Source organism: Equus asinus, chromosome 29, assembly GCF_041296235.1.
Source record: "Equus asinus isolate D_3611 breed Donkey chromosome 29, EquAss-T2T_v2, whole genome shotgun sequence".
NCBI classification, from domain to species: Eukaryota; Metazoa; Chordata; class Mammalia; order Perissodactyla; family Equidae; genus Equus; species Equus asinus.
Window position 1 is genome coordinate 41,782,393 of NC_091818.1, and position 23,387 is coordinate 41,805,779.

The 23,387-nt window shown below is 37.4% G+C and overlaps 1 protein-coding gene and 1 long non-coding RNA gene across 3 annotated transcripts; both read left to right on the forward strand.

The window, feature by feature from the left end:
- Window positions 1-295: 295 nt before the first annotated feature.
- LOC139042513 (uncharacterized) lies at window positions 296-1,781 on the forward strand. Its single transcript, XR_011499298.1, has 3 exons — window positions 296-433; window positions 1,324-1,440; window positions 1,644-1,781. It is a non-coding gene; the product is annotated as an uncharacterized lncRNA (long non-coding RNA).
- A 7,547-nt stretch (window positions 1,782-9,328) lies between these two features.
- LOC106827468 (aldo-keto reductase family 1 member C23-like protein) lies at window positions 9,329-23,030 on the forward strand. Of its 2 annotated transcripts, XM_014835343.3 has the most exons (9): window positions 9,329-9,521; window positions 11,296-11,463; window positions 12,319-12,435; window positions 13,716-13,793; window positions 14,243-14,365; window positions 17,146-17,255; window positions 18,397-18,562; window positions 21,203-21,285; window positions 22,953-23,030. In XM_014835343.3, the coding sequence occupies exons 1-9, from the start codon at window positions 9,438-9,440 to the stop codon at window positions 22,993-22,995; spliced, it is 972 nt and encodes a 323-aa protein (XP_014690829.2). In that variant the 5' UTR covers window positions 9,329-9,437; the 3' UTR covers window positions 22,996-23,030. The 2 variants fall into 2 exon arrangements, with proteins under 2 accessions (XP_014690829.2, XP_044618393.2); XM_044762458.2 differs by lacking the exon at window positions 13,716-13,793.
- Window positions 23,031-23,387: the final 357 nt, after the last annotated feature.

Consider the following 23,387-nt stretch of genomic DNA (forward strand, 5'->3'; position numbering starts at 1 on the left):
TTTATTTCCTTACAATTAATTCTTTATTGACTGAGACTTGTTTTTGTGTCTTCCATGGTGAAGCCCATTTCACTAACTCATTTCAGATTAGAGGTCATATTGGAGTTTAGTCTGTGACCCCTGAAGACAAGCTGATTATCAAGGCTTGCACCATCAAACAGGGGAACAGGAGACGTGGAGAAACCACTGGTGAAAATGCTATCAAGAAAGTAGATGATTACTCTCTGGGTCAGGTGGGTTTCCAACCCTCCTTATTCCTATTTTATAGGTTCCTAAGAGCAAGGCTGGAGAGGATATTGAGGTGGCCACTGATGTAGGTTTCCATCACATCGACACAACCTACCTTTGTCAAAATGAGAAGATTGGCAAGGCCCTCTAAGAGAAGATGATGGATGGTACTGTGAAGAGAGAGGATATATTCTACACCACCCAGGTGCTGTGGGCAGGGTGATGAGATGTACCCGTAAGATCAGCTATGTTATTTGAATTTTTGTTTAAAAAATGTGGTTTTGATTTTAATAATTTACTTATCTCCTAACATCGTAGAGGACTATTATTGAAAAATAGAACAGAAGAGAACTGCTTTGCTCTGAAATATGTTAAGGGTGGAACACAGGTGCTCAACTTCCCTGAACATCAGTCAGCTTCCATATGTGAATCACAAATAATGATATTTTCCTCCTTTGTCTGTTGTATGGACTGACTGACCCACTATGGAGTGAGTCCACTCCTTTTATCCTTCCGCAGATTCCCTCAGGACATAACCAAGTAAGGCTGACGTATTATTCAGAAAAAAGAACCAGACTAAGAAATGCTTTTTTCAAGGCATCATTGAGTTTGCTGAAATGTGTAAAATTTTCTTAGGTGTAAAACCCTGCTTCCCATGTCAGGAGAGCTGAGGTCTCTTTAGAATGATCCTACCTATGTCGACTTGAGTGATAATGTTCTTAGAGTGTGGACCTCTCAGCAGAATTGTTTCCGGGCATTTATTATATAGGACAGTACGTTCGATTTCCCCTTGCCTGACATTTCTCGACTCTCCTCTTCCAGAGATGACCTTTCTAATCCTTGAAATACGTAGGTTGCTTTTCCTGGGCCATCTAAGTATTATTCACAGTTTTTTTAGAGTCACTCAATTAAATCTCCCTTCCCATTAAGGAGCACATTTATACTGAGTCAAGTAAATTTAGCCCCAGTGCTTCTTATTTTTAGACAAACACAGTGGTTTGTTACTCACTTCTCAATCTTTAAATATGAGATTTCATTTGGCTGCCCTAATATGGGCAGTCGAAAGTTGTTTTTCATTTCTTTTGATCACCGCAGGTTTGGACTACTTTCCTTCCAACAGAACTGGATCAAACAGCCCTGGAAAGATCACAGAAGAAACTTGAACTGGACTACACAGATCTTTTTACCATTCATGTGCCAATTGCTATGAAGGTCAGCATTTGCTTTTTATTGTTATGCCCAAGAGTATTTCATCACTGCTGTTGTACCTCTAGTCTCTCATTTCAGCTAAATTGTCTGGGTTTTTACAGAAAGAGGTAAATTTCAGTATGACGGAGAGAATTGCTAAGTGATATATGTCACCTTGACAGTTGTGTCACTTTACTAAGAACATTTTTTTTATCCCTATCCCATAGCTTTCAGAAGGATTGATTTCAGGGATCTCACGGCCTCCACTTCAGAGAGTTAAGGACACTCCCTTACATTCCTAAGTGACCTGGAGGGAACTCTGAAAGGACAAGTGAACCCCTTGGAGACCACAAGTTGCTTTTCAGAAGATAGTATCCTACAGATAAGTAACATATGACTCCTTGGTTCTTACCTTACTTGTTGGACTATTAGACAGCAGGCTACTTGGCTACATCAGATTTCGCCTGAGGTTCTAGGCAAGAATCTTGATTGGTTACAGGCCTCTTCTCTTGGATTCCCCAAAGATTAAGGTCTATTATGGAAGGGATACTAAAATTTGGGCTGTATATCTTGCTAATCTGTGTGGTCAACCATGTAATTATAAAATGTGAATTTAAGTGTTGTTCCAAAGCCGTTATCAGAGTACTAAAGTAACAATCATGCAAAGTATATCTCACTCTCCCAACTTGTGCTCAAAAATATTTTAAAATAAAGGTAAAACAAGTCCATTCCTCTGACCCTGATCTTCACCCTTTTAGAGCAGGAAGTAGCTAGAGTGGTCATCACCCAGATTTCCCAAGATTGAGAAATGAGCATAAGACAGTGGGGATTTAAACTGAGAACGAAGGCATTAAAATCTTCCCTAGAGGGAAATCTTTGAGATAAACTTTGTTAACAGCACCTGGGAATACACAATATAATCAACCAGGAAACTTAGAAGGATGATGCATATATATTTAGACAAAGAACTGGAGGGAGAAGGAAACATTAACCAGACAGAGGCCATAAACCTAATTCGACATCTTATCTGGGCACGATTCCTTCCTGATTGTCTCAAATGGGACTGTGTGCTCCTCCAATAATTAACTGAAAAATATCTTGATAGTTACCTGCAGGTGGTTGTAGCCGCCCCTGACATAGGAAGGGTTAATAATCACTGGAAAAAGCTTGCCAACAAACTGTGACCCGGAGGTGAGAAGGCCGGTTAGCCAATGATGGGTAAGACCCCCTGGGAGGGGCAACCTAAGCCAGGCGGCAGCCACCCGGGGGCACAGATGGAGAACCGATATCGATATCAGGAGCAAGAGAGACCGTTGCCTAAGAGACCTTGCCTGCTCTGAGATAAAAATATAAGAGCACAGTAATAACATGATAATATCAAAACAGAGGCCAAGGGAGGGCTCCTTGAGAAATCACTAAGAATTCTTGGCATTCGCTAATTACTTCATCCAGAACACCTGTGTATGTTTAACAGATGTAAGCTATGTATATATTGAAACGCTGGTTATAATAAACTCAGAGTGGACATCAGCCCTCTCCGCATCTATCCTGATGTGTACATTGGATTGCGACACCGACAGTGGTCACATTCTCTTACTATATTTAATTTTCCTGGGAGGTAGTGCCTCCCAAGCAGCCACCAAAAGGAGTGAAAACTGGAGGTTAAGAAAGGAAAAGGAATGAAGGGCAATTAGAAGCAGCACAGGTTTCAGAACTATGTGAGGGGCTGGCCGGTTATTCTTCACCAAGGGGTGACCCTGCACCCCTCAGCGTTAATCGGCTGGACCCTGTCAAACAGCCGATAAAATGATGTAGCCACGGCTCCCAGCACCGCCTGCTTCTAGCATATCCCTGACCAGGATTGGACAGAGGGCTCTGCTCAGTTGGCAGGGTTAAAACCTGTCCACTTGGGCCTCCTAAAATGCCCTGAAGACAGACCTACTTAAGGTACAGGTTTTTATTTATTCACAGACAGCTGCTAACGGACTTGCAACATGGCCTTAAAAATGGGAAAAGCATAATTTTTTAACACAAAGGAAACTGCTTTGAGCATTCCACATTTGGCAGGCCATGTGGGATTTTCTCCTCTCATTTTGGTTATTCATACCTTGATTCTCACATTAAATGTGTGCTATAAGGACAGACTAAGAAGAGAAAGAACCAGGAGGCCTCATCCAGCAGTAAATCTGTTCAAAGGAGAAATGTAGGAAGAATGAATGGAGTCTGACTTCAATTTAATTTCTTACTTAACCTAATTTGAATATTTAAATTTCTACGGGAATTGAAAGGATGAAAAGTAGAAAAAAAGACTCGTGATTATGACTCTCTATGAATCAAGGACTTTGGATTAAGATGTAGTAGGAACCACAGAGTAAGAGAATTGGTCATATTGGAATGTGTTTAAGATTTCAGAGATGAAGCAGTTCTAAGAAGTAAACATGAGAGTAGTTGCCTTTTAGTGTAGGTACAAGTAGAAACTCTCAGGTTGAGGACATAGGAACATTGTGAAGTTTGAGTTGTCTACATGAACAAGGATGATATCAACATAATCTGGAAAGAATTATAAACTCTATAAACATATTAATACTATAAAGATAATGAAGAGAGTGTATGGAGAAGTGGGTAAGATAGCAGTGCCACAATAATGTAACCATAGAAGAATAGTCACATACTTCTCTCTTTCTAGGGAATTTAACATCCCCAATTCAATGGGGTCTTATCTGAAAATTTCCTGTTCTAACCTTTGCACCAGACATATTACATTCTGAATAACCATAGGAAAGAAGCACTGGTTGAGACGAGGTTCAAACCTTATCAGTTCAGAACACAACAATGTTCCATATCCCTAGGGTGTAGGGGTGGGTAGGGGGCTTTGCTTAGTTGGTTCAGGCTGTGTGTCTCCACCCTTGGCAGTGAAAAGAAGAATGGCAAACCAGCTTCCCAGTAGTTCCCCCAAAGTTGTATCTGTATTCTTTCGGAGATTGTAGTTCAAGAGATTAACCTTATATCTTCACCTTCAACAAAGCTCTAGTCAGAAATTCTACCTCTTCTATTTAATTAGAAATTATACCTAATATTATTCTACTCTAACTCTTGCACATAGTCAACTAGTATTTATTATTTATAAAGCAGTCCTAAAATATCTTCTTGTCTATATTTAATATTGGAAACCCAGTTATCAATTTTGCTAAGGAGGAACAAATATACGCTATCCGCCCCATAATTCCACAGAAAATAAAGAGAACAGAAACTTTGATCCTTCTTTCTTTTCAGAAATTAAAAAAAAAACAGCTGCCACCCCTTCCCTAAGCGTGGAAAAGGGATCATGATTCATGTCTGTGAAAGAGTAGAGAAAGATAGAAAGAAGTTTAATATTAATCCAGACATATTTAATATGTTTATCAAAATGATAATAAGTATAGTTTTCCTCACATGAGGACCTCATCCCAACCAGTGCTTCCTTCTTGTGTTTATTCAGAAGCTAATGCTCAGAATGCAGTATGAGAAGCAAAGGTTAGCAAAGGGAATGTTTAGGAAAAACACCATTGCATGGGGGGATGTTGAATTATTTAAAACAGAGAAACAAGAAACCCCAAATTGCTACTAGCAACACTATAATTCCCCTTGAATGTGTCTGGATATTAAAATTTAACAGCATTCTACAGGAAACCAGCCATTTGAATGAATGACTTGAATGGGACAGATGGCAGGAGACGTGAATAATGAGAGGACTGACTAATGGAGAAAATTGAGCAGGTGAAATTCAAATAACATCCACAATCAGAGAGGGCACAAGGGAAGGACAGGCTGTGGAACACCCACTAGTATGTTCTTGATCTCCAGGTCATCAATTTGTGGTCTATATAATTGAGATCATGGGGCAAATCCTGATGATCCCCAGTTTGAGGTAGTCACTGCGGCCACCTTATCCTGGATAACCTCCTAGCTGGTTGTCAATGATCCTTGGAACTTCTAACCTGGGAGCTCTTTATAGAGTCACTACATGTGGGTGCAGGAGATCCGCTGTGAGAAGGAAGTCTGGCTGTTGGGATATATACATGGAATCTTTTGAATGTATAAATCACTTGATAAGTATTCCTATCCTAATATTGTCTTTCATTTATGAAGATGATTTTCTTTTCACATATTTGTGAATTTTTAATTCTCAAACTATATGGAATATTTGTCTTATTTTCTCATAGTACATTTGTCTGTCTTTGTATCAAGGTCATGCTGTCCTCATAGAATGAGTTAGAGAGTATTCTCTGCTCTTCAATTTTCTGTAAAAATTAAGAATGGTTGTTGTTCATTCTTCTTCAAATGCTTGGTAGAATTCACCACTGAAGGAATCTGGTCCTGGGCATTTCTTTTTTGAGACATTTTTTGTTACTAATTCAACCTCCTTAAAAGTTATTTGTCTACTCACATTTCATATTCCTTCATGATTCAGTCTTTGTAGGTTATGTGTTTCTAGGAATTTTCCATTTCACCAGGATTCCTCCATTTGTTGGCATATAGTTGTCCTTAGTACTTCCTTTTTCATTTCCTTATCAATTTTCTATCTGGTTGTTTTATCTATTATTGAAAGTGGGATATTGAAATTTCCAACTAGTTTTGCATTGGTATCTGTTTCTCTCTTCAATTCTGTCAACGTGGGTTTCATATGTTTGGAGCTCTGATGTTTGGTACATATATATTTATAACTGTTCTCTATCCTTGGTGGACAGACCCTTTTATCAATGAATAATATCCTTTTTGTTTCTTGTCACCATTTGACATTAATTTATTTAATCTGTTACTAGTATAGCCATGCCAGCTCTCTTTGGTTACCGTATATGTAGAATATCTTTTACCATCTTTCCCTTTAAAAGTATTTGTGCCCTTAGATCCAAAGTGAGTCAATTATAGAAAACATATACTTGATTATGTTTTTGATATTCATTCTCCCAACTATTCTTTTTGATTTGGGGAATTTATTTACATTTAAAGGAATTATTGATAGGGAAAGACTTAGATTTTTATTTTTTTATATATGACTTAAGTCTCTTATTTCCTCCATTACTACCTTCCTTGGCATTTAGATGATTTAGCTTAGATGACGTGTTTCAATGCCCTTCTCATTTTCAATTGTGTATATTCTATTGTTGTTTTCTTTGTTGTTACCTTGGGGATTGCAGATAACATTGTAAAGCTGTAATAGTCTATTTTGAACTGATGCCAAATTAACTGCAATGCCATGCAAAAACTCTACTCTGATAAAGCTCTGTGTGCTTCTCCCAATTTATGTTGTTGATGTCACTAATTTCATCTTCATACATTGTGTACATACTAACATAGAAGCATAATTAGTTTTATGCATTCATCTCCTAAATCTTGTGAAAATGAAAAAGTAAAGTTGTAAACCAAAAGTGTGAAAGTACATGATTTTATGTTTACCCACATAGTTACCTTTAAAGGAGGTATTTATGTCTTCATACAGCTTTGAATTATTGTGTAGTTTCCTTTCATTTGAACATGAATTACTCTCTTTACATTTCTTGTCAGTTCTAAGGGTAAGAAATTATATCAGGTTTTGTTTATCTGAGATTGTCTTAATTAATCCTTCATTTTTTAAAGATGTTTATACCTGATATAGAATTCTTGGTTGACAGGTTATTTTTTGTTTTAGCATTTTTAATACGTCATCTCACTAACTTATGTCCTCACGGTTTCTGCTGAGAAATCTGTTGATAGTCTTATCCAGGATCCCTTCTACTTGCTGAGTCATAGTTCCTTTGCTGCTTCAAGATAGTCTCTTGTCATCGTTTTTCAATGTTTTGAATATAATGTATGTGGGAGTGGATATCTTTGAGTTTATTCTACTGGTAATTCTTTAAATTTCTTGGATTTGTTGATTATTCATGTCTTACATCCAGTTTGGGCAGTGTTTATTCGTTATTTCTTCAAATAATCTCCATGCCATTCTCTCTCTCTTCTCCTTTTGGGACTCTGATAATGTGTATATTTGTCCACATGATAATGTCCTAGAAGTCCTTTAAGGTCTATTCACATTTCCTCACTTTTTACTTTCTATTCCTTAGGCTCCATAATTTCCATATATTTTTTAATATTATCATTTTATTCACACATAATTTACCTGGTTTCTTTTAGTTTTAATTCAAATTTTTGCTTTCGCAATTTTGTCATGTATAAGACAGTTGTTTTTAAACATTTTGTCTAGTGACTAAGTCCAATGCCTTTGCTTTTTCAGGAACAGTTTCTGCACATTAATTTTTCCTTGTGGTCAATAATGGTGTTGTTTTTGTGTGTGTGTTTGTGTGTTTAATTCTGCATTTGAAAAAACAACCACTTCTACTCCTCTCAGATTTGTTCTGTGTCCAGACAATCTTTCACTTATTAGCTTGGCATGCTCCTAGGCTTGGGATCAACCTAACATGAAAGCTGAAGGTCTGTTCAGTTCTTTTATGAGCATGCATTTTACCTGGCCTGTGTGTGGCTTTTCTAATTCCCCTGAATACATGGCTGCTTTTTGAATATCTTAATATCCCTAAAATTTACACCCTAGCTTCTCCTCAGAGCTTTATATGGTCTATTCTATGTCTTAAATCTTAACCTCTTGCCCCTTGCACCTGCAAACCTATAGTCCCCCTGAAGCTGTAATTAACCATTCCACCTGCTTTTCAGTTCAAGCTTAGATATAGGCAAAATAGACAACAGTATTTCCAGCGCTCTCAAATGGGTTAGGACCTTCCAAATAAGATCTTTTATGATCAACCTGCTTTGAGAGAGGTAACCTGGAACTGGGCCAGTGACTCTTACAGATCAAGCCTGCAATGTGCCAGGCAGAAGGAGGGCAAGGGTAAGTAAATATATGGTGAAATTTTCTACCACTTTGAATCTGGCTTTTTTCTAACTGAGTTTTCAGTTTGCTGCTGTAGACCTTTGTTTGACTGTTTTCATGAGCTCTTATAAGGTTATTTCAGCCGGTTTCTGGTTGTTTCCTTATGTTTCCATGGGAAGACTCCAAGCTTCTTAGTCCATCTTTTGCTGATATCAGTCTATTTGTTCAATTTTCAATGGTCTTATAATATTCCATTGTATCAATGTGCCATAATTTCCCTAACTCTTCACAAGTTTATTGTAATTTAAGTTGTTTCAATTTTTTTCTTTCATGAATACAGTTGAGTAAGATAATAAATTATATAAAATATTCATCAGCTTTTTTTGACAGTAACATCATGATAGTTTCCAAATGTTATGTAACTGGATGGAAGATATAATAAACACCCTAAGATTCTGTTTGCTTGCTGAAAATGATATCCAAAAACTTAATGTGAAATACTCTAGTGATCACCATGCCATAATGTCTTACTTTGGCACCCTTTTCAGGATTGCATCCTTAGGATTGGATATTCTTCCTAAAGAAGCAAATACAAGAAAAACAAAAATATATTCTTTTTGATGAGAAAAGTGAAAAGGCAGTTTCTTTCACTTGGAAGTTTTCTTTATTGAAGGTCAACTTTTTGAAAAATGCTCATTAATCATTCCTCTTGATTGTGTGTGTGCATGTATATGTGTGTATATGATGTAAAATAGTTAATTGTTTCAAGTGATGTATGATCAAGAAGGGGCTTCATTATGGCTAAAACAAAAAATGGATTGGTATCTGCAGGTTTCTAGTCTAACATATGGTCAGCAATTGTTCAGCAAATCACTTGTAATAATTTATTAATGTATATGGATCCTGATAAAAACATTTACTTGTACTGAGTAAAAAATTAATGATTTCTTTATCACTATATAATAATTCATTAAGTTTGCACTTTAATAAACATCAGAGAAGCAAGTTAACTGTTGCCACCTCTTTTCACTCGATGGGTTACTGCTTTAACCTTGCTCCTCCTACATTCCATTTACTAACGGTTGGACTGCGGGCGTGGGTGCTACCATCCTGTTATTCATGTAATCTGTGAAGCCAGAAGAATAAAACAGAGTCTGATTAGACAGAGGAGCAACAGGCAATGGATGCCAAAGGTTGGTGTGAGAAACTAAATGACGGCCACGTCATTCCTGTACTGGGATTTGGCACCTATGCACCTGAAGAGGTAAGAATAGTGGTCTTGGGGTTGAGGATTCCAAAGAAAATAGACTTGACATAGGTGGAGGCTAACCTGGGTTGTCAAGTCATTGAGTTCTTGTGTGACTCTTGGAGGCTCACTTGGTTTTGTAACCAGGCTAAAACCATTACTTATGCAAAGAGACAAAGTAGTCAGCGTTCACTCTGCATCAGGGCCTGAACGTGTGGTCACCTACAGATTATTCTGGGTTTTCCTCCAGTTTCCATCTATCTCCCAGGTTGGCAAAAGAGATAAAACTCAGCAGTCAAGAACATTGAATATCAGCTGCTTTGCTTTGAGGGTGATTGAAAGTGAGTGGTTTCTCTGTGTATTTCTGCAACTCAAGAAATCTTTCCTCCCACCAAGAAGACATGATCCAGAGAAATATTTGTGATAAAAGGTCCTGGAGAAGAGGTGAATGACAAATGATACGAGAACGTTTCTGTTCTGCTATGGGGTAGCCTGACAAGTGCCAGCCAATAAATAATCCACCTAGAGTTTCCCTCACACTTCTCCTACTGCTTGGTAATTTATCTCAAATGGAAAATATAATATCATTTGAGAGAATAAGCTACAGTCTTCCAAGGCAAGGTTTCAGTTCTTGGTCCCTGTTAATGTAATTTTGATTGAAGTAATAGGTCCGAACCTTGGAAATAAGAGGTGCAAAGTGGACAAATGGCTGGATGGGAAGACAGAAGTTTGCCTTCCAATTTGGTCTTTAGACTATTTGGTTTTGTGAAAAGGGACTAGAACTTAAACTTTGAGTCTCATTTTCTCATCTGTAAAACAGAAGGATATATTCAAAGAAACATTTTGGAGACAGATGACAGGACTTCTTTACCTTGTGGTACAAAGAAGGATGAAGAAGAAAGAAGGGTCAAGGATACCCCTGAAGCTTCTGCTTCAGTAAACTTCTGAATGCCTGTGCACCTAAGGAAAGAGCATGACCAACAAAGCACAGTTAGACCAACCATCTAGTTCCTTGCAATGTCATCAAAAAAAGAAAACTTCTGAAATACTCAAAACTAATGGAATATTATTCAGCCTAAAACTTGGGAGATATTGGTCAAAGGGTACAAACTTTGTTATAAGATGAATAAGTTCTGGAGGACTAGTGTGCAGCATGGTGACTGTAGTTAATCATAATATACTATATTCTAGAGATTCTCTAAGAGAGGGGATCTTAAGTGTTTTCACCACACAAAAAAAAGTTAACTATGAGATGTGATGGATATGTTAATTAGCTTAATTGTGGTAATCATTACACAATGTGTATGCGTATGAGAACATCACAATGTATACCTTTGTATTTTCATGCAATTTTTATTTACCATGTTCTGTCTGACTATACTGATAGAGGACTCTTCGAATCTATCACATTGTTTCTCAAGACTTTGTCCCATATACCTTTTCCTGTTGTTGATTTTGCTTAATAACCTTTCACAATATAAATCATAGCCATGACTACAACTCTCTGCTGAGTTCTGTGAGTTCTTTCCACAAATCACTGAACCTGTGGGAGTTCATAGGTACCATTGGGCTAGTAATCAACCAGTGATTGCCTCGGATTGAAGGATTTCCTGGGGTGCCCAACTTTGATTACTTACTGGGGAAGACCAAGGCAAACTGCAGTGGGTTCATCACCACACATGCAGAACTAACCTAAGACATGAGGAAATGCTGACTCTTGGGAAGGTCAAAGTTTGCGTCTTAGCTTTCTCTCAATCATATGGATATCCAACTACTATGGTTGTTCATCTAGGTTCCTAAGAGCGAAACGCTGGAGGCCACTAAACTAGCTATAGATGCTGGGTTCCGCCATATTGATTCTGCTCATTTGTACAATAATGAAAAGGAGGTTGGACAGGCCATCCAAAGCAAAATTGAAGATGGCACTGTGAAGAGAGAAGACATATTCTACACTTCAAAGGTGATGTGTATGTCGTGTTTGTGAGTGCTCACGTGTGAACGCGGTTGTGTGGAGGTGACAAATATATTATTGGACCAGTAGTTGCTTGAAGAATTGTGCTTATTCATACAACTTTTTTCACACATATTCATGTATTAGCTCTAATGTCAAAAAGAGATGATGGCTTTCTCATCATTGCTTTGTTGAAATTTTATGATTTTAAAGTAAAGTCGCTTTACTTTTCTGAGCCCCAGATCGTATCAGTGTAATTTAGCATGGACTAGTGAATCAGACAGAACAGTGATCAGCCTATAGCTTTCCTCATCATCTGATGACTTAACAAAATTTCTTAACATTCTGAATGTCAGTTCTCACATCCATCAGTAAGAAAGAGAAATATAAGAGGAACTTAGTGTATTAAACAAGATATAGCTAAAGTGCCTTGGATTGTATCCAGCCTATAATAATATGTTCATAGCACTTTTCCCCTAAAGTTATCTAAGCAAAAGTGATACTAATAATTCCCCATTGGATTGAACGTTTGATAGAAAGACACGATATTTGTCAACTGCTTTGTAAACTCCATCAAACATAATTCAGATAATGCGCATAGTTATTATTTGATAACACTTTTTATCTCTTGGGTCCTTTCCTTCTATTGTTAGTTGATGTGCTGATGATAAATCCAAACAAATAATAGAGTTTCTATGGGTATGTCAGATCACAAGGCAACTGAAGAATGGAAAAAGTATTTTTCTCCTCTGTGGTCATGAGTTTCCAACAAGTAGAAAAATGCCTAATTCTTAGGTGAAACAAGAAAAACAAAATTGACTAAAATATTGACCCAACACAAATTCCATTCTTTATCCTCTACAGCTTTGGACCACTTTCCTTCGACCAGAGTTGGTCCGAAAAGCATTGGAAAACTCTCTGAAAAATCTTCAGCTGGACTATGTTGACCTATATATCATTCATAGTCCAATAGCTATGAAGGTGAGCAATTTGTGTGGTCACACTTATTTTAGTTCTTGTGTCACAATGTTGATCAATTTTCATGGATGGTTATGATATTTCTCAGAAGGATGCAGGCATTATTACACTAGAGAAGAATCCCAAAAATAATAATTCCTGATTAGCAGTTTATGGACTTTTTTGAATCCTTAAGTTCCTTTCTGTACCTCCAAGAGAAAAGATTTCAATAATCTCAAATCCTTTTCTTCAAAACCTTGAGGAAATAAAAATAGGCATATTTAACACACCAGCCTGACTATGACTCCTGAGTCTCCTGAGGATGTCGCAAACATGGTTTCATGCAGCTGTGATGAGCAATGAAACTATCATACATTTGGGAATAATGAGTTGATCTCCTCCGTCACCATTTAAACTTGAAAGCAGATATGATGGTGCTGCCTCTGGGTAGGTCTAAAACTAGGAGCCTTTAGAGGGACTTACAATATCTTACCTACACCATTGGCTATTTCCCCAGTGGAATTTTGTAGACTTCACTTAGCCATTAAGGACTACATTATATAGAATTCTTACTGTTAAATTACAGAAAGCTACTCAAGCTATCCTATGCAAAAGATTTTATTGGTCTATGTAAATTGGATGTCAATGCCGTGGATAGATTTAAGGTTTTCGAATAACCTTCAGAAACATCTCCTCTCCTGTATGCCTTAACTTTGCATGCTGTTGGTTTGAGTTACTTTGTTGCAACATTTTCCACTGGTGGAAAATATAGATTTAAGGCAATTCAAGCGTATGGTCATTAACACTTGAGAGCACCTCTGAATCTTCCAGCATCCATATTATTCTTGAAAAGAAACTTGAATGGCCCTGTTTGGTTCAGATGCCTGCTCTTGGACCATCAGATGTTCAGAGGAATAAGGAATTATGATTGTCTAGCTTGGGGCAAGACTTCAAGAGCTATTCTGAAAATAAGGTCTGTGACTTACTGTCATCCAAGTGCAAGGGAGGCCTTTGGCAAGAGGAAAGTATAGGGGGAAGACAAAGGTAACACTGTGAGTTCACATTAGGGCCTAAGAACATAGTATTTATTCAAACACATGATAGTGTAAGAGATTAGAAGAATCCTGTCTCCGTAAGACATTCCTTGCAACTCCATATGCAAGTCATTTGGCAAATATTAATATCTAGAATGTTATACCACCAAACTGTTGGAGGTTTAGTGTCTTAGCCCTAGATGTACCTGGCAGTTTGGTAAGTGTGAAAAAATATTATATGATATCACTAAAATAACTGCTTCTATTCAGCCAGGGGAAGAACTTTTTCCAGAAGATGAACATGGAAAATTAATATTTGACACAGTGGATCTCTGTGCCACGTGGGAAGTGAGTGCTTGGTGGAGAGGGAACACAGGAGGCATCCAGGAGAAAGGGGATCTAGCTCATTCCTTCCACTTATGAGAATGCGCAATGAACTTTCAGATTAAGCAATCCGTAAACTTTAAAAGGGTGGTATGCTGTATGATATGCAGGAAATCGTTACTGAAATGTTTATAGAGAGGAATGAAGCAGAAGAATTTGGGACAAAGATAGGCACCTCTTTCCTTCAATGTGTAATACTCTCTCAAATTTTTCTAAGGAGAAGGCAATAATTCTTATTCTTCCTGTCACTACCTTCCTCCTTATTTAATTTAATATTTTTCTTCTTGGTAATCATGCCAATTGGCTTCATTGTTATTTCTTAGTAGGTGTTCCTTTTAACAGATTTTTCTTGCATTTATTCTTGTTCTATAGCCAATTGCACAAATGCTTTCTCACCACCTCTTCCTCCCCAGGCCATGGAGAAGTGTAAGGATGCAGGATTGGCCAAGTCCATCGGTGTATCCAACTTTAACCGTAGGCAGCTGGAGATGATCCTGAACAAGCCTGGGCTCAAATACAAGCCTGTCTGCAACCAGGTGAGCACCCTTGGCCTCCTCTCCTTTCTGTTGTTCATCTCCTTCTTTCTGCAGTACTCTCAGGTGTCTATTTGGCTTCCCTTGCAACTCACCCTATCCTTATTGAATAAAAGATTCTAGACAGCAGAGCTTCTTTCCACTAGGGTGTGATTGTAACCCATAATTGTATCTCTGTTTTCTAAAGTCTTAGTGAAGAAAAAGTGACAAGACCTTAATGCTAAATGGTGTGTAAAAATTTACAGAAGGTAAAGAAGGTGACAGAGGGCTGGAATAGCTACCAGACCTTAGAGGGAAGGTGACATTTCCCTGGGCTGTAAGGGATGTCCAGGGATGGGGTGGGTGAAAGTGATTTAGAGGGAAATGTGTACAGGAAGGAAGGTTATGAAAACATGGAATTGTCAGTAAATAAGGAAAGAGTGAAAATAAGATGATGTAGGTGTTAGGGGTTTGGGTCCGGTTTCACTGCCTGAATCCTTCTTCTTGGTATCTCTGCTTTTAGGGGTCTTTTATTAGGAAGCATGGATACAAGAAAAATTAACTGGAGACTGTGAAATTCATCCAGTCTAGAGGGACGATATTGCTGGTTTATGGTGATACTAATGGTGGACAAAATCAACACTCAGCAACATTTAGCAGGAACATAGAGCCAATTCATTGATTTACTCATTCTTAGTTTGGTTCTCTTCATCAACTTCCACCCTCAAGTTAACTGTTTAGACACATTGTTCTCTGTCTGGCTCTGTGCTCTTAATTTGTTTAAATCTGTTTTCATTTTATTGTGGTAAGAGCTCTTAACATGAGATCTACATACTTAACAAATTTTTAAGTATACAATGCAACACAATAAAAGGTAGTTAACTGTCAGGACAATGTTGTACAGCAGATCTCGAGAACTTATTCATCTTGCATAATTGAGACTTCATGCCCACAGTTAGCAACTCCCCATTTCTCCCTCCTGCCAGCCCACGGCAACCACCATTCTGATCTCTGATTCTATAAGTTTCAGTTTTAGATTTCTCATATAACTGGTATCATGTAGTACTTGTCCTTCTTTGAATGTCTTCTGTACCCTTATGTCCTCAAGGTGTCACTTGGAGTCAAGGAGGAAAAGTCTTAGACTAGAAAATGTAGCTTAAAAAATTATAAAAGTCTTCACTTATATAGTGATAGGGCCCCAGATTTTGAGTTATAAATGTTAAAAATTTCATGTAATCCTAGCATTAGTTTTACTCTCAATTTTTAATTATGAAAATTTTCAGATATTCAGAAAGTTAAGAGTATGGTAAAAGACATCCATGTTTTCCTTACTATTTCAGAAATTTTTCCCATATTGCTGCTTTGCTATATATATATGGACATATATGCCTACTTATATGTAATGTTTTGCAGACCTTCAAAGTAAGCTGTAGACATGACAATTCACCCCTACAGACCTCAGAAAGCATATGGTCTTGTATGCAATTCATATTCAAACTTTCCTGTGGTTTTCCCAATGTCTTTTATAGATCTTCCTTTTAATCAGGAGCCAACTGTGGGCCACATATTACTTTGACCCATGTTTCTTAAGCTCTCTTAACCTCAAATTGTCACTCAACCCTTCTTTTACCATAGCATCCAATAGGTTTTCGTCGAATATTCTGGAGTTATCCCGTTGTTATCTTGTGATATTACATAACTTATTTCTCTATTCCTAGTTTCTGTGAATTAGACGTTAGATGTGAATGTCTTATTATATTAAGGTTAAACATTTTTGGCAAGAAAATGTCCTTTGCATGCTGTGTCCCTCCAATTGCACTCTAGGAGAAGCTCATCATGACAAGTTGTTATCTCACCACTGAGAGAGATGTTAGTTTTGTTCTCTTGTTTAAACAAGTGGTATCCAGGTCTTTTCTTTGTAGATGTATATTTTCCCCTTTGAAATTACCTAGCAATCTGTTGGGTGATGACGGTAATTAGGCAAAGTCCCATGGCCCCAAATTTTCAAGTAAAGGTTGAGTATCTATCAAAGATTTTACCCTGATTTAGTTATTTCATTGGGATTTGTAAGTAATTATTTTTAATTTTAAACATTCCATTTAATTTTTTTACCTGACAATTTATTGTAAAACGAAAACTCTGTCATCAAGTCAGGATGAAATATGATTATTCCTATAAGGCAGGGTAGAAACTTAATTCCTTCCTTTTAGTTATCAGTGTTACCAGAAAGCAGTTATGTAGCAATCACCATCAGTGGAAACAAAGGTTTTCTTCTCTCTCCCTCTCTCTCATCACTATGGACTCGTGGATTTTTACTTACTCCGTGCATTATAATGGCTTTTAGTCATTATTCCCTTTGATGCTCAAATCTACGCAAATGTCACCAGTGGGATCCCCATAAAACTGGCTCTTTTGTCCTTTAGACATTCCTTCATGAGTCTTTGAGTAGTTTCTGTTTTTCTGGCACAATTTGTCCAAGGCTCAAACAGTTCTTTTTTGTCCCAGATCTGGAATTGGCCATGTCTCCTTGGAGTGTACAATCATACTGAGTAACCAAGATATGCTCCATACAGTCAGTCCCCTGTTCTCAAAAATGTAATTTTCTTTTCTTTTTTTTTAACCCTTTTAGGCAACAGAGAGATAATACTAATTTTTTAAACAATCATTACTTGATGTTGATATCTCCAGCTTAAATTGAATATTACACAGCTTTTTATTCAGCTCTTTCTTCCTTTTAGCCTTTCTCTTTCATAGTACTATTTCAATTTCATATAGTCTGACACTTCTCTCTTGGTATTCTACAGGTGGAATGTCATCCTTATCTCAACCAGAGGAAACTGTTGGATTTCTGCAAGTCAAAAGATATTGTCCTAGTTGCCTATAGTGCTTTGGGAAGCCAACGTCCAAAAATATGGTAAAGAAGACAATGGGGGGGCCAGACCTGTGGCTGAATGGTGAAGTTCACATGCTCTGCTTGGGGCATCTTGGGTTTTGCTGGTTTGAATACTGGGCACAGACATGGCACCACTCATCAAGCCATGCTGAGGTGGTGTCCCATATAGCATAATGAAAAGTGTGTACAATTAAAACATACAACTATATATTGGGGGACTTTGGGGAGAAGAAGAAGAAAAAAACAAAAAAGTAAGACCTTTTAAAAAAGAAAGCAAGAAAATGAGGATTTTACCTGAAACATCATTTTTAATGAAGTATTTTCAATCATATCGTATTCAGTCTTCTGGAATTAACTCTCAACAAGTTTGTGGGAAAGAGGAGAGGGATGGAAAAAAATCCTTCTCCTTTATCATTCCATAACCCAGCCAATGATTTTACAGTATATGTGCCTGGTTGCAGATTAATCAATAACAAATGTCTGCATTACTATCTATATATAATCCAAAAATTGAGACAAGAGACACAAGCTTAAGTCATGATTTAGATACATATTTACTAATTAACACCTTTCTAGTAATATACTCTCTAAACCTCACTTACTTTGTGTCTGAAATCAGGATAACAATATTTAGCTCCAAGCTTTATCCTGATTTAAAAAAACTACAATATGAATCATTTTTGTAAACTTCTACAGAAATATTGCACACTGTAAGTAATGATAAAATCAATTGTTCTCATTTTGGGTCCACTCAATTTTTATCAACATCTCAGAAAAGTTAAAAATATCCATGTTCTCTTTCTCTTTCTTTTTCCATGCTATTTTCCTTTCTTTGGGGCTATGACCAGAGAAGAAAAACAGCCACTGAGAAATAAAAAATTTAAAAAAAACATGATTTTGGAAGCATTAGTCTGAACTCAAGCATGCATCAAAATGACCTAGAGGGCTTTGTAAACACAAAGTTTCCGAACCAGGTGGTCTTGGGTGACACCTTGGAATTTGCCTTTGTAACAGGATCCCAGATGATACTGATGCTGCTGGTCCAGGGACCATCTTTTGAGAAGCACTGGTCTAGAGAGGACCTACTTGGTCTATTTGGGAAGCCTCCTAACAAACTGAAAACTCACCCTCAGGTCTTCAGCATTTCTACATTTCATTCCAGGGTGGACCAGAGCTCCCCAGTTCTCTTGGAGGATCCAGTCCTTTGTGCCATGGCAAAAAAGTACCAGCGAACTCCAGCACAGATTGCCCTTCGCTACCAGCTACAGCGCGGGGTGGTGGTCCTGGCCAAGAGTTACAATGAGAAGCGGATCAAAGAGAATGTGCAGGTGATGAGTGAGGCTGTGGGCACAGGCCTCCTAAATAATATCCTTGACATATATTCTTCTTTGTAAGGCTCTCAAGACATCTTTGGGTCCAAATGAGTTACCTGTTAATTCCCATGTATGTGTGCCTTACGTGTATTCCGCCTAGTTTTCTCCTACTGTGGCAACAGGAGAGGTAGCATGGCTGGATGGAATTCAGATTGGACAGAAAACAGAGATTTTAGTTTCAGCATGAATTCTGCAATGTGCTCTGTAGCCCTGTGCAAGTGAATCTCATTTCCTTCATTCTAAAAGGAGGGAATTGGATTACGTGATTTTCTTAGTCCGTTAGGGCATCTGTAGTGAAATATCACAGTCTAGGTGGCTTACGAACAACAGAAATTTATTTCTTACGGTTCTAAAGGTCGGAAGTCTGAGATCAAGGTTTCGACGTGGTCAGATGAGAGCTCTTTGCTGGGTCACAGAATTCACGTTGTATCTTAACACAATAGGAGACGCAAGGGAGCTCTTTCAGGTCTCTATTATGAGGGCATGAATTTCACTCAAGAAGGCTCCATTGTAATCAACTAATCACCACTCAAGGGCCCCACTGTCTGATATTAGCACAGTGAGGGTTAAGTTTCCAACATGTGAATTTGGGGGGGGCATGAAAACATTCAGATTTTAGCAGTGATCTTCTGTCTCCAAATTACTGTGGTTTTAGTTTGCATTTCCTTGAATACTAACCTAGTTTCCTTTGCATGTATTTAGTATCTTTCTTTCCAGTTTTATGAAGTCTTTGTCCATTTTTATTAAGTTATCAGTCTTTTTATCTATGTGTAGAGAGACCATTAGTAAACCATTAGCTGTAGCTGTATAACAAGCTATCCCCAATGTAGAGGTTTGCTACAGAAGCCATTTATTTAGCTCATGTATCTGTAGTTTGGCAATCAGTCTGTGATCAACTAAGCAGTGCTATTCTTGGCTGGGCCCTCTCATGTATTTACAGTCAAATGCAGAACAACCAGGCAGCTCTGCTTTAGAAGGTTGATTTAACTGTTGTCAGATGTGCTTAAACTCTGTTCCATACAATTTTTCAAATAGTAGACTAGACCATAGCCAACTAGCCTGTTCCTAATCTCGTCACAGCGGCATGATCCCAAGGCAGTGGGTGGATATTTCCAGCATCTTTTCAAGTCTAGACTCAGAATGGGCTCACCACCGCTTCTGGCAAATTATCTCGTCTAGTGCAAGTTACAGGCTAGGCCAGATTCACGGGGTAGAGAATCTTGCAAAAGTGTTGTTGTCTTTCTGTTCAAATTTTGGTCTCTAATACCTCTGAATTGACCTTTTAATATGATGTGAAAATAGACCCAATTATGTATATGATTAAACGGAAATCCAAATGGCCATATTTTCCCACAGATTTTCACTGTCATCTCTGTCACATATCAAATGTCCCTCAGTCCATTTCTGGACTCCCTCTTCCATTAAACTACTTACTCACTTTTCTGTACTGTCTAATTATAGTGGAAAATAATTCTTGCTTTCCAGAATGGTAAAAATTTTTTTTCATTCCTTTTTCTTCTGTAATCATGTCCTGGCTATTCTTGACTAGTTGTTCTTTTATGTAAAGTTAAAATGTGCTATTACTTATCAACTTCCACAAAAAGTAAAAGTGTAAATCTTTGGTTCATATTGCATTGAAACTGTAGAAGAATTTGGAGAAAGACTTCTCTACAATATTGAGATTTCCAATCTACGACTATGATATGAATTTTTAATTACTTTTATGTTCTTTATATATTTTAATAAATTTTACAACCTTCTCCACAAAGGCATTTACACAATCCCTTTATTGGATTTTTTCATGGATAACTAGTAATTTTGATATCCTTTCAATGACTTTTCCTAATTTTTTATTTTGAAGATTTTCAAATGTGCAGAAAGGTTGAAAGAATAATGCAATAAATGCATAACTTAGATTCATCACTTGTGAAATTGTTAACATGGTGCCAGCTATCTATCTATCTATATCTATCTATCTTTCTTCTCTATTTATCACTATCTAGGAGTATTACTTTGAGTTTATGGATTTATTTGGTTCAAGTTTTAGCCATTACTGATATAGTTTGTGGTGCTTGAACTGTTCCACATTTAGACAATGATATCCTCTTCAAGCCAGTTACTGTGTCTTTTGAATACGACGTCATTAATAGTTGGACAATTATTAGTTTAAATTATCTTGAAAATTTTTTATTCTCATTCTAACTGTTCATTGGTGGAATATAGAAATCCACCTGTATTCCCAAATTACTAAATTTTGTTGTATAGTCTTATAATTTATCTCTAGATTCTTTTGGATCTTCTAAGTGCATGACCCTATCTCTTTGAGTAATGTCAGTTTTCTTCCCTCTGGTCCTTTAAAGATCTCCATTTTGTCTGTAGTTTTGTGCAGTTTCAGTATATTATATCTGGCAATGAATTTCTATTTAAATTTTGCCTTATATTTATTACCACTTGAGTATTTTGTTTGATGTCTTTAAAAACTTTTGGAAACTCCTAAGACATTTTGATAATTGCCTCTGCACCATTCTGTCTGATTTGCTTGGATTTCCCAAATTGCAATTACACAATCTAAAAATCCTTCTACTTCTTTGACAGATTTTTGAATTCCAGTTGACTTCAGAGGACATGAAAATCCTAGATGGCCTAAACCAAAATTTTCGATATTTTCAATTAAAAATGTAAGTAACTTTGGTAAATTGTGCTTGCCTTAATTTATTTTCTGATAATGAATGTATGATGATTGTTAAAATTTACCCAATACCAGGAAGACAGATACCAGTTTGAGTCAGGGATGAGACAGGAGTTTTCTGGAATCTCATCCCAGACTCACTCCAGAGCTTTGTTCACTGACACAACAACAGGGTGAGTGGGCCAGGGCCAGCTTGGACTTACACACATACGTCCTGCTCTCATCACTCCAAGGAACTTTCAAAGAAGCTAGATATCATTGCTGAATCCACATCTTCCATGTAGGCCACCCATTTCTACAACAATCCGGTGGACGTACATTGTGGATATAACCAGTGTAGCTTAATTCAATGTTTCCAAATGTTTATCATCTTCTTCCAACTTCTCAAATCTTTATCAGACTAAAGTCTTCTCCATCAAGCTTGTGGTCCACACCAGAAATGCCCATGCCCCCCGTATGGAATCTTCATGAAATCCTGCCAAGTTTATGCCCTTCATAAGTTTCCAAATCTCTCCCTTCCTTTTCACTACATGTTTGTCCAGGACCCAAGTACTGCATTTCCCTCCAAAAAGACTGTCCTTGTGGGGTCCATAGGAATTCTTGGTTTAGATTTTCTGAAATATGGAGATCTCAATGCAGAGGACAATGTTTCAAAAAGAGATTTAAACCGAAGGAAGAGTGTGGAGGCAAAAGCACCATTGTTGGAGAGGATTTATAGCCTCCAAAAGAACTTTACTGTTGCTTCATGCTCTAAGTTTCTGGAATTTTGAGAAAAAAGCTTCATTTTATTTGAGGGAACGGGAGGAATGTACATTCTTTCTGCCTGGGAGAATTTCAATTCATAGTAGTAATAAATGTGATAATGTGTGGAAAAGGATTAGCATAATGGCAAGTTGCAAATACTAAAATGTTGTTAGATGTATTATTCTGTTTGATAATACAGAGACAAATGAAGAATAAGAGAGGCAAATCACACAGAGAGAAAAAGAGAGTAGAAATCATTCTGTAATTCTTACAGTTAATTATCTATTTTAATAATAAGCAGTCATTTCTCTATCACTTTCTATTTTGGGTTATTGCAGAATAGAGATCTCCTTACTGTACAATAAGCTCCTTGGGGAAGGGACCCGATTTTTACACTACATTCTTTCCATTTCTAAATCTAAGCAGATGTGCTGTATGTGGTGGGCAGTTCATAAATCATTAATAAATGTAAAAAAATGGAAGTGAAATTACATTCAGTAACCTGTATCACCTAAAGTATTGATTTGTGCTGAGCATGTAGCTGGGCATCTCCTGTTCAAAACAAGGCAGAATCAGTCTCTTCTTCCCCTGAGGATTTAAGATGAGAAAGGGCGGTCTATCTCATTACCTTCTTGACAAATGTAGCTAGGGAGAGAAGCATATTTGAATATTTGACTCTATGTTCTGTGTATTAAGTTCTGGGCAGAGAATATAATTTAATGATTTAATTATTCTTACTGTTTTTTGATTGTTATCAAGTTATGTTTGTGAAAGAAAGAAAGGCAGACTTCACAACCAGTCAGGAAATAAAATGTTTGACTCTACCCTAATGACAGCTCCAGAGATATCACTTCTCTACCATCCTAGAAACAGCAATTGACCCCATGTATGCATTGTCCTGTCTCATTGTAGTGCTGCTGACCACCCTGAGTATCCATTTGCTGATGAATACTAGCATTGAGGCCTTTGTCCTGACTTCTACCAGAAGCCCTGAATGCGGATAATGACACAGGAAATGTCTCAGATGTTGTCAATCAGACACATCAGCGTGGGCTCCATCCATGATGCTCAGCAACCCATATTCAGCTAGACTTAAGTCTATAGGTCAGGAAGGAAAGGCACTCAATTTTTGTCACTTTCTGTGAAAATTAAAGACTTTTTTCCCTAAAGACTCTTACGCAGTCCAGTCTCTGTTTTGCATATTTTCTTCCCTTCTGACTCATTAGAGCCAAAAACTGATTTGCCTAGATTTGGGGTGGGAGGGAGATGAGATACAATAGCAGAAATTTTATAGACATTTCTGGAGTGGGATGGTTAGCGTTTTTAGCCTCTAGGGAAGTAGCAATT